General features: G+C 40.5%; 2 protein-coding genes across 2 annotated transcripts in view; both read left to right on the plus strand.

Moving 5' to 3' along the window:
- Positions 1-12597, plus strand: part of calb2a (calbindin 2a) — a 47398-nt gene that overhangs the window by 27890 nt on the left and 6911 nt on the right. The window contains exons 5-6 of the mRNA XM_088339674.1: positions 1454-1510; positions 6953-7030. Coding sequence (XP_088195800.1) covers positions 1454-1510; positions 6953-7030 — 135 coding nt within the window. The remainder of the gene's footprint in view (positions 1-1453; positions 1511-6952; positions 7031-12597) is intronic.
- The window catches only part of syt19 (synaptotagmin XIX), a 69089-nt gene that overhangs the window by 16696 nt on the left and 39796 nt on the right, over positions 1-12597 (plus strand). The gene's annotated exons all lie outside the window — the stretch shown is intronic.

Consider the following 12597-nt stretch of genomic DNA (forward strand, 5'->3'; position numbering starts at 1 on the left):
GAATGCGCGTTCACGCGAGGGGGGGAGGATTTTATATACGGTGTGCATTACCGTTCGATTACGTTCACAACAAAAACAAAGACGGAATGGTTTAAGTTGTATTACATTCCCAACAAATGCAAGACGAAGTGGTTTTGGTTATATGTTCGCCATTACATTCCCTAGAAGTGATATAAAAGTGAGATAAAACGAGGTAAAAGTGGTTGTAGTAGCGAGGGGATGCAAATCTCGGCAGGGATGCATTTCTCGGCATATCACCGGGCTGTAGAAATCATAACCGCTCAAGACACAGTCCCGTGAAGATCAAGATTTCAAGCTATGGCACCGAAGAAGCCAGTATGTTATTATTGTAATAGATTTTCGTTTTTATTTTATTATCTTGTTATTAAAAGAAAAGAAATGTCAAGAAGTAAAAATGGATTAAGACAAGGTCACTACGGTGACGGGGATCCATGTTCACCCCCTTGACGTCTCGAGCACAACTGACGTGTGCTCGGCAAATCGCGCTGTATATAAGCGGAGAAAGGCGTTTGACCGTCACATGCGTAACACGCTAATTTCACGTAATAACACCGCGATACAGGCGCAGAACATGCTATTACCATGCTCCACCCACGATGACCCGCTGAAATTTCCCGTCCTACACATGTGTAACCACGCCCTGGATGCGGCCAGAGCACGTCGTTCCGCGTCATTTCCGCGTCATTACCTCGTGTGCCCCCCGCGGTTAACACGTGCTCAAAGTTTTGAGCAGCTCAAAACTTTTTCGCGCGGCCAACCGCGTGTGAATTTCCGACCGCGAGTAAAGCACTGCTGTATCTCGTCTATATGGCGGTGTCAAAGCGTCCACCAGCGCCCAACAGCGTCTGCTTCACGGCCAGAAATTCCTGGCCGTGGTTCAGCCTCGATACGCCCGTGTAAGGCTGCGTACCCGCGCTCGAAAGAATTGAGCAGCGCTAAGCTTTTTCGCGCTGCCACCTGCGCGCGAATTTCCGATCGCGTGTATCTCGTCTCTATGGCGATCTCAAAGCGTCCAATAGTGTCCGCCTCACAGGCAGAAATTTCTGGCCGTGATTCAGCCGCAAACGGCTGTGTGACCGGCCCCTAAGGAAGACATTTGATATAACACAAAACAATAAAAAAATCCAAGTGTTCGTCAAATACACACAAATGTATGCTATAAACCTGCAAATATATAAGATACTTTTTTAATAAAAACCTTTTTGGATCAAAGTGGCACTACAAGCTTGTCCCCTCATCGTCACAACGAAATTCATTTAAATTTTTATTGCGTTAACGCCAATACTGCATCAATCACCTGACAACGAATCATTGACAGATTTTATTCGATTTTAAACAGTTCTTTGTTGCAGCCCAAGTTTCAACAAAGATGGTTAAACTTGTAAGAAAAAGTTTCGTCAAAATGATTCGTGTTATGTTTGTGTTTTTTCAGGCTTGGCGTCGATACGATACAGACCGCAGTGGCTACATTGAAGCCAACGAATTAAAGGTTTGAATTTGATTTCAATTGAATTACTGGTTTGGGCAGCACGGCAGCGCAGTGGTTAGCGCGTGTGCGGCACAGATCTAAGGTTGTGAGTTCGAACCTTTATGTGTGGAGTTTACATGTTCTCCCTGTGCTTGCATGGGTTTACTCCTGGCACTCCGGTTTCCTCCCACATTCCAAAATAATACATGGTAGGTTAATTAGCCGGTCCAAATTTTCCCTAGGTGTGAATGAGCGAGCGAGTTGTCTTTCCCTGTGTCCCCTGCGATTGGCTGGCAACCAGTTCGGGGTGTCCCCTGCCCACTGCCCGAAGATAACTTGGATGGACTCCAGCACCCCCACGACCCTACTGAGGATAAGCGGTGCAGTTGATGAATGAAAGAATGAATGAATTACCGGTGTTGGGCATCTTACAGGAAAATGTAAGTTACGGTTATGAGTTACTTAATTCAAAAAGTAATACAGTTACCCCTGGAATACTGACACCAAAAGTAGGGCAACATTTTGAAAGAAACTGTCTAGTTACAAACTACTGCCTTTATGATAAAGCAAACCCCTTAAAACTGCTTAAAACTGACATATACAATAAATAGAAGAAAATATGTACACCAACCTGTGGAAGAAGTAAGGCCTTTATATTTCTTGTCAAGAGAAATCTTGAAAGCTCGCAAACAAACACTTAGCCGAGACACTCTGTATCCATTTTGTCTCTGGGCTACAGACAGCTTAAATATCTCCTCCATTTCTAGGACCTGTCTTAGAGGTTTTCTCTTTTCCTCTAGACTTAGTGTGTTGCAAAAATGATTTTACTAATAAAAAGGATGAAAATTCAGCACATTTTTATAAAAAATTCTGTGTTCAAGTTTGCCTCATTGACTTCCCGTGGTTGGTTAATCCTGCTTAAACCACGCCCCTTTCCATTCAGGTACTCCATTATTTGAATACTTTCTTTTTAAGGTGTAAATTTGGCTTAGATGCAGGTGTATACAGTATGGAGGATAAGATAGGGAGGATATCTACATAAAAATAAATCCAGCTCAACAATTGTGTGTGATAAATGTTTCCCGACTTCCAATGCCAGTTAATTTTGCTCTAGTGAAATGAAATGAAAATGAAATGATCTGCATTTATATAGCGCTTTTCAAGTCAATGACTTCCCAAAGCGCTTTACAATGTGCTCCACATTTCCCAATAGCGTTCTTGCAGCCATGTAAGGCGCTAACCTGCTTATTGGGGGTATTAGGGGTTCAGTGTCTTACCCAAGGACACTTCGACATGTAACACGGACGAGCCGGGATTCGAACTGGGATCCCTTGATCCCTAGACGAGCGCTCTACCTCCTGAGCTACTGCCGCCCCAAGTAGTTTGCTTTTTTTAATATATATATATTGAAATTTTTCTTTCCAATAAAAAATACAATTTATTTCTAAAATATACAGTTATCTTATATAGCAGAAAAATATTGTGTGATACAGTATTTTGTATTATTTTATTTAAAATGGTAGTTGTTTAAAAGTTCTTTTACACAGTTGATTGCAGATAATGTTGCTCTTATTTTTACAACAATGAGGAGAAAACATATAAAAATAAAGCCTTTTTTGGTGTGCTTATTTCCGTATTTTTTACGCTATCGAAACCGATTAAATGGACTGGAGGAGAAGAAAACTGTAACCGAGTGAAGGGGAAATATCCAATTTTCGAACTGATCTCAAACGCAGCAAAAATGACAACATGAGGATTTCTTGTATTAGTTAAAAGCATTTCCTAGACTGAAACAAATTATATGACATATCAGACAATTTTGCTCCTTTTGGGGAATTGGGATTTCGAGAATTAGTTTTAAGAATAACCCTGAATGGACATTGTGTTTTTTAATTCATCTCCTTCCCGTGCTAAAGGGAATTCGTTCATTTTGAAAAATAGTGAGGGTGGGTAACTTTGAGTGTCAATAGTTTGTATTCTTCCTTATGCTTTATAGCTCTTGTGACATCTAGTGGTTAAATATTACAAAGTGTCCCTTTATAATGAGCAAAATGAGTAGTGAAAGGGTACAACTTTTATGTATCGTAATTTCAGGGGTAATCAGGCGTTAAAATTGGGTTCGGATTCATATTAAAATTTTCAAGTTGATGGTTTTTGGATGTAGCTTTATTTAGAATTAGTGGCCATACAACAGTAACTGAGAAACAATACAGTATATTTAAGCGTGGCTGATATTTTTCGGCTGACATTTCAGTAAAAAAGGGTTTCAGAAACCATTTCGTTAGATTTGTTATGCAACCTGTCCGACTGTTGAACTAAACAGGGTGACCTCACGGTTTCATGAGATGTTGTTATGAAATCATATTATCGAGGTGCAAATGTAGTTTCTTTTTCAATCCCTATAGAAAGAAAAAAATGTAAATAAGCTCAGAGGCAAGTAGCTATCACACAACATTTGAATTCTATTTTCATTGCAATTGGCTATTTTTCTTAGATAGATAGATAGATAGATAGATAGATAGATAGATAGATAGATAGATAGATAGATAGATAGATAGATACTTTATTCATCCCCGAAGGGAAATTCACATTTCACATTTCCAGCAGCATCCCTGAGCTGAGAACAGTACAATAATAAAGCCAAAAGAATACAATATACAAATACCCAGTGTGACGTGCAAATGCCCACTGTAGCGTGTTATATAGAGTAACTAAATAGTGCTACACAAAATACATATTGCAGTAAGATTCGGTAATATCAAATGTAGGTGGTGTGGTTTAATGTGGGCCTTGACTCTGCCGGGTGGAGTTAAAGAGCCTCATGGCATGAGGAAGAAAAGATCTCTTCAGTCTGTCCGTAGTACAAGACAGTGACAGCAGTCTGTCGCTGAAACTGCTCTTCTGTCTGGAGATAATGCTGTGTAGTGGATGCGATGGATTGTCCATGATTGACCTCAGCTTTTTCAGTGCTCGTCTCTCAGCTACTGTTGTTAGGCTGTCCAGCTCTTTGCCCACAACAGAGCTCGCTTTCCTAGCCAGTTTATTGCGACGAGAGACATCCTTCTTCTTGACGCTGCCTCCCCAACACGCTGCCGCATAGAAGAGGGCGCTTGCCACTACTGTCTCATAGAATATTTTCAGGAGCTTTTTGCAGATGTTGAAGGAGGCCAGCCTTCTGAGGAAGTAAAGTCGGCTTTGCCCTTTCCTACATAGAGCTTCTGTGTTGGCAGTCCAGTCCAGTTCTTCAATCTATATGCAAATTTCAACTGTGTTGCTCACTTATTTATTTCATGTTTTTATTTTACATTTTCAGACGTCATCATCATCGCTGATATCAAAACAAATACACATTAAAAATACGTGTGTCATTTTATCCACTGTCTGATACATAGTCACTCTTGGTTAACACATCCTGTTGTTTAAATCCTTGGGTCTCAACTGGTGAGACTTTAGGACCCAGCCTAATGACGACCCAAATTGAGAAAAAAGTCCACTTCTCAAATGTATCCAATGAAAGGATAGTGCAACTCAAGGCAGATATAGTAGAATACATTCACCTTTTTCTAAAGACCAGCAAAACTAAAATGACTTCAAGTACTGTGTACACGCACGTATAAGCCTGCATCACATACAGGCGACCTTCTAAAACTGCTTTGAAAGAAATACATACAAGAAAAAATGTAAAATATTCATTAAGTATGTACCTAAACATCGATGATTGTATAATTTTGTACTTAATAAAGATGATTGTACTGGGAAAAGTCTTAAAATATAACACATTTAAACCGTTCAATGTACCTTCTATTAGCGCTTCAACGGCAGACACTCACTTGAACAGCATTTTCGTATTTTGCAAATGTTTCCTACCTGGACTTGATCGTTGTATTCCACTTTTCCTTCCCCTTATCCCTCATATCTTAAATAAAACAAAACAAAAAAATCACAATAAAATACAAAATGTGTGTGTGATAACATCTACCACTTTTTAATGTCAAAAGTTTGGCTTGTATGCATCAGGGTTTGTACAGGTGCTCGAAACCCTTGAAAATGCTTGAATTTAAATGTTAGCTTTTCAAGGGTTGAAATGTTCTTGATTTTTGGGTGAAATGCTTGTACATGCAAGAAAGTGTTGCCATATTTGTCAACAAGTCTACTTAAAAACGACACCAACACTGCTCTCTGGTGGCTTCGCTTTGCCATTGCATTTATTTTCCCCTCCTGATTAACTGCAGCTGGCAATAGTTTGTATGGCATTGTCCTATGAAGCATCGTCGCCCCCTAGGGGTACCGCCCAAGAGGACGGGTCCATGCTACGCCTAAACAGGGTACCTTGAAATGTGTATTAGTTCAAGGATTACGTATCAGTTATGGACATTTATTATGGGCCATGCAAAAAATTAAGGTAGCGCATCCCAGTAGTAAATGGTAATGGGAAAAACTTCCTGCAACTGAAAATACAAGCAGGGTTGGGTAGGGTTACTTTAACTGGATTATTTTCAATTACTTTTGGATTACTCCAATACCAAACATGCTAATAAAAGACAAAAGAAACTAGATATGAATACAATTATGACTCACAACACGTGGTAAGCTTTCTTTCCTGGCTTTGATCTCTCTAATCTCCGGCAAAACTAACATAAAATGCGACAGAAACAAAATGAAAATAAATCCAAACAGCTTGCCAACATGGGGCAGCACGTCGGCGCAGTGGTTAGCGCATGTGCGGCACAGTTCTGAGGTCGTGGGAACCTCCTGCGTGGGTTCAAATCCAGCTACCGGCCTTACTGTGCGGAGTTTGTATGTTCTCCCCGTGCTTGCGTGGGTTTCCTCCGGGCACTCCGGTTTCCTCCCACATTCCAAAGACATGCATTTCAGGTCCCTAGGTGTGACTGAGCGAGTGAGTTGTCTGTCCCTGTGTTTCCTGCGATTGGCTGGCAACCAGTTCAGGGTGTCCCCTGCCCACTGCCCGATGATTGCTGGGATGGGCTCCAGCACCCCCGTGACCCTACTGAGGATAAGCGGTGCAGCTAATGAGATGAGATGAGATGAGCTTGCCAACATCATTTTTTGCCGTTCCATGTATTCTGTTACTCACCAAGCCTGCACAAAATTTAGTAATTGTATTCATATTTAGTTTCTTTTGTCTTTTATTAGAATATTTTGTATTGGAGTAATCCAAAAGTATTGAAAGTAATCCAGTTAAAGTAACCCTACCCAACCCTGAATACAAGCTACATATTACTGTAATTTTTACAGAACACCAATATGTGAAGAGATTCATGTATATTTGTGGCTCTGCAAAATACAGAAATAAACACTGTATTTCTTCTTTTAATCGTACTGGATACATTGGAAAATCGGCTTTGAACGTCTTTAAAAGTGCTTAAATTTGGCCATGGAAAAAGGTGTACAAACCCTGATGCATATTCAGCATCATGAAATATGTTTTGTGTGTGTGTTCAGGGCTTCCTGTCTGACCTCTTGAAGAAAGCCAACAGACACTATGATGAGCAGAAGCTTAACGAGTACACACAGACCATCGTAAGGAGATTCTTACATTTACCAAAAAAAAAAAAAACGAGAAAAGAAAGTAATGAAAAGTGTTTTCTCTGCATTTTACTTTGGAGGCGGCTCCATGTTTCACCCGATTGGTCCGGGCAGCTCATGTCCTGCAGGTTGTGTGTTTACAACCCAGATGTGCTAACATCTGCTATTTCTTGAAGGCCCAGAGGTGGCCTGACCTGATTTGGTGAAGCAGGTTGCTGATCACACATGGCTTAACATCAGTATAACACTTAAAGTGTTTTTTTTTTCCTTCGGGGAGTGCTGCATTTGAAAAGAGGTCGGAGAAGATATTACAGTAATCGCTTGTTTTTCGCTGGGATTGCGTTTCTAAAAGGACCCGCAATAGTCAACTTTGATTTATTTATTGAAGACTCTGTTATACCTTGAAAGAACAAACCTAATCCACTGGTTCGTGCGTTTGTTTAACAAACAAAAGTACAGTAATCCCTCGGTTATCGTACATATTAGAGTGGAAAACCTGCAAAAAGTGAAAAACCGCAAAAATGACTTGACTTGACTAGCGTCGCACCTTTGTTAAATTATTTAAGGATCAAACTTACCTTGAGGTTACGTCCATATTGACTGAGAGTATACGACTGTAACAAAATAACAACTTTTGTCATGGAACGGACCAGGAGGCAGGAAGTGTGAACTCATTTTGCATGTACGATCTGTCACTTTAATTTAGAAAATAAAAGTTGTCCAACACGCAGGGACCAAAGACAAAACAAAACAGGCTTATAGGCAATCAAAAATTAAAACTAGGTAATACTCACAAAACAGGCTTAAAGGCAATCAAAATCATAAACCAGGCATTTAAAACAAACGGGCAAGAACAGGTTTTTCCTCAAGTTAAGCAATGGTCTGCAACGGGCAGTCCCAAAAGGAGCGCTTAAGTATCCCACACGTAATCAAGCCAATGTGTCTCAGCCTGTGTCAAGTGGCGGGACCAGCTGGGTGCCATGGCGACCGTGCAGGACATGACAACTTTAATCTACAAATAAAAACACAACACTGAATTGCAATTGAATGAATGGTCTTTATTGTCATCATACAAAAGAATACGATATTGGAGGGCTTCTCCTTTCAGTCCAAGAAAGCGATTTAGAGAGCGGCTGACTAGCTGCATGCTAGCATCCGGTATTTAAGTTTAGCCAGGCCTCTGCGTTGAATAAATACAGCTGTTTCCAACAAGTTGTAGCTCCAAGACATCCGTTCCATGGGTAATGGCACTGGCGTTGGTGTGATACCGGCTCGGCAGGGGTGGCTTAAGTAAGTTGTTAGCTTAGTTGTAGCATTAGGGTGGACTTGCTTTTGCCTTTTCTACTGACACCGCCTAAGTTGCTTCCCGGATCCGATACAATTCCACGAAGCATCCGCTGACGATCACCATTTCTTTGCACTTTTCTGACTTTCTTCAGAGTCTGATCTAATCGATGAATTTCTGTAACGAGCATAGCGGGCACCATGCTTCCCAGTTTGTTTTAGGTGGAGACATTGACTAATGCGCATTGACGTTCTGTCAATCTGCTATATTTCTGATATTTTTTCTCCATATTGTGGACAGCAAAAATGCGGCATGAAAAGAAAATTCCAAACAAAAAATAAGTACTGTCCTTCTTATCCTCTGTGAGGTAATTTGCTACTATCTTGCATTATTGATTGGCTATATTAAGTACGATTATTTGACCAACATTCAGAAAATGTAGCTTACTATGTGATCCTGAATTTAGTGAAAACATTACCGTAAATTCTGGACCATAGAGCGCACCTGATTATAAGCCGCACCCACCACATTTCGGGAGGAAAAACGATTTTGTACATACACAAGCCGCACCTTTATATTAGCCGCATGCGCCCACATTGAAGAAACGCAACACAAACATGACATTTTTTTGGGGGGGTTTGAACATACCCGATACAGCTCAAAAAATCCAGCCGGCGAAATGACCGGAAAATGATACTGGTACTTAATATTTAATGCAGACCTGCAGAGTCCGGGTGCCCGTTGAAAGTAATCCAAGGATAAAAGTGTATATTTCCAAAGGTAAGGGTGGAAAAAATATCCACTATTGTCGGCCGCGTCCACAAACACGTCTCACCTTTAATCCACTTCCCGTCAGCCCGCATTTGCCCCGCCCCTTCTTTCTCATTTGCTCGTACAAAATATATCAGAATAAGTTTCTTCCTCTTAAAATTGATGTCACCAAAGTCGTCTTCCTTCAGTATGGGAAAGAGACTTTGTCATATGAACGTCGTCCCACGCTTCCTTGTTCAAAAACACGCTAGCATCACGCTCGCAAAGTAAAGTTTACGTGCGGTAGCTCTGTTTCCTTCTATATCTGACTGCTCGATTGCTGTCGCGTCATGTGCCTTTCTTTTTGCAATTTTCATGATGAGGATATGTCTACGCTAATTTAATTTGTGCACAAGCTAAGAAGTCGCAGTCTAAATCTTACCTTTTGTACTCGAGCGCCGCTGGCGGCCGTTAGAAAAATTAAATAAATTGGCCGCATCACTGAATAAGCCGCAGGGTTGAAAGTTTGGAGAAAAAGTAGCGGCTTATAGTCCGGAATTTACGGTATTTTGGGCCAAAAATTTTGCACTGAAGGGTTCGCCTGAAATCTTATGCCCGGTTCTTTTTCTTAAATGCTTGCCATGCTAGAAATAAGAAATAAGAGACTGCAAATTATCGCTTATTTTTTTACTGGTTGCCAGAAATATTGAATATAACTGTGGAGCCTTTTACAGCATAAGACAGTGCCTAGGACGTATACAGTCTTGGCCGCAGGGGGGGCAACACGACCCCTTTAATGTGCCTACGTGAGACTCAATGGTCTTAAGTGGTTCAAACTGGATAATGTGTGCAAGAGTGTTTTTTTCCAAGCAAGGTCGGTCAAAGCAACCCAGCAGATACTCCCGAGTCTTCTATCTAAAATTCGAGAGGCCCAATATAACAATTCCCCTTGTTTGAGTGGCTTACGGATCAATCAACTAAACTTGAGCTTTTAATTTAATGTTCGTAACTCCCCTGTTGATTTGGCCTATAAGGTCATTAGTGTGATGATCTAATATCATTACCGTAAATTCCGGACTATAGAGCGCACCTGATTATAAGCCGCACCCATTTTAAGGGGAAAACCGACTTAGTCCATACACAAGCCGCACCTGTATATAAGCCGCATGCACCCACATCAAACAAACACAAAATTAATCCAAGCCAAACTTCGAGTCCCGCGATTAAGGCTAAATGTCCTTTATTGAAGCACACAGTCCAAAAATCACAGCCGCCAAAATAAACGCAAAATGATATAGGTACTTAAAATTTGTTGCAGACCTGCAGATTCTGGGTGCCCGTTGATAGTAATCCAAGGAAAAAAGGTGTATATTTCCAAAGGTAAGGGTGGGAAAAATACATATCCATTATTGTCCGCCGTGTCCACAAAAACTCACCTTTACCGGTCCCCACTTTCCCATCGGCGTTGGCGTTTGCTCCGCCCCTCTTTTTTAATTTGCTTTTGCAGAATAAGTGTCTCAAATAAATACAAATAAATACATTACAAAAATATACAGTTGCAAATACATATTACACATATTTACAAAGAAAGACGGTACATCGAGAGAGTTTCCAAAGCTTTAATAATAATAATATAACTTTCATCCTAAACCGTGCCTTTGGGAGGTAGCCTCACGCTACTAACAAGACGCTCGCATACCAGCAAATTAGTCTGTTAAGGGAATAAATACCGTAATCGAATCACGGCAGACCATCCGCTTCTTCCTCCTTGGTAAAGAAATATAAGGCGTTTTTCTCAATATCGGAAAGAAATTTGATCATCATGACGTCGTTCCTCGCTCGCTTACTTCAGCACACCCCAACAATGTGCCGTTTGCATTTAATATGGTGGCTGCGTCATGAGACTTGTTTCATGCAATTTGTACGATGAGGATATGTTTACGGTCATAAATTGTAATCTTCCTCGACACATATATTCCACCGGTCTCAATCTTACCTCTCATACTCGAGCGCCACTGGCGGCTCGTTAAAAAAAATTACATAAATTGGCCGCATCTCTGAATAAGCCGCAGGGTTGAAAATTTGGGAAAAAAGTAGCCGCTTATAGTCCGGAATTTACAGTATATTGTATTTTCATTTTGGGCAGGCCCTATTAAAGATTAATTCTAAATGTTTCAAAAGTATCCACTTTGCTTCACATGGTATATTGTTGCCATCATGTGGATGTCATTGGGAAAACAAAAATGTGGTATATAAAATGCATTACTTTCCGTTAGGGTGTCGAGAGATCCAATTTCCTCTGAATTTTGTTGCTTTTTTGGGTCCATAGCGTTTTGTTGACATGATGGCTTTTAGAGAATCCCGACATTGAAAAATATTTGCACATAGGTTGTTCAAGCTGTTTTATGTACGTGTACAATTAAGACAGCAATGTTATTGACGCACAGGCAGACACAGGCAGGAAAGGGGCAGGGGTGCAATCGTTCAGCCAATTATAATGCAGAACGAAATGCACAATAAAAATGTACCGTAAATTCCGGACTATAGAGCGCACCTGATTATGAGCCGCACCCACCACATTTTAAAAGGAAAACCGAATTTGTACATACACAAGCCGCACCTGTATATAAGCCACATGCGCCTACATTTAAACATGTAACACAAACACAAAATTAACCCAAACACGACTTCAAGTCCCACGATTGAAACTAAATGTCCTTCATTAAAGTCCACAGTCTAAAAATCACAGCCGGCAAGTTGAACGGAAAATGATACCTGTACTTAAGGTTTGATGCAGATCTGCAGAGTCCGTGTCCCGTTGAAAGTGATCCAAGGAAAAAAGTGTATATTTCCAAAGATAAGGTAAAGGTAAAAATATATCAGATGAACACATTTACTCACGCAACTCCTTTTTCTTTAACCAACTTTTTACCCCCTCTTATTTCCTTGTCCGTCCCTCACCTTTAGCGGCCCCCTCTTAAACTCGGCACCCCGCGTTTGTTCCGCCCCTCCTTTTTTATTTAGCCGTGCAAAACATATCAGAATAAGTGTCTAAAATAAATACAAATAAATACATTACAAAAATCTACAGTTGCAAATACATATTATACATGGGTTACACATATTTACAAAGAAAGACAGTACACCGAGAGAGTTTTCAAAGCTTTAATAATAATAATATAGCTTTCGTCCCAAACGGTGCCTGTGACAGGGCAGTTAATGGTAGCAACACTCGAGCGCCGCGGGCGGCTGTTAGAAAAATTACATAAATTGGCTCGACACTGAATAATAAGCCGCAGGGTTAAATATAATATAGTCCGGAATTTACGGTACTAACTATCAAAACTGCGAAAAGTAAACCACAATACAGGTAGGGATTACTGTGTTCAGCTTTATTGTTGTACCATCCACCATACTTAAATTTGGGCCCCAATTCTCTCTGGTCTTCACTCCACTAACTTCAAAGGAACCGATTTATTGACCTTTTGTGCCCAGTTCTAGCTGCAAATTGAAAAAAGTTCAACTT

Source organism: Urocampus carinirostris, chromosome 7 (assembly GCF_059441175.1).
Source record: "Urocampus carinirostris isolate Australia breed hairy pipefish chromosome 7, RoL_Ucar_1.0, whole genome shotgun sequence".
Lineage (NCBI taxonomy): Eukaryota > Metazoa > Chordata > Actinopteri > Syngnathiformes > Syngnathidae > Urocampus > Urocampus carinirostris.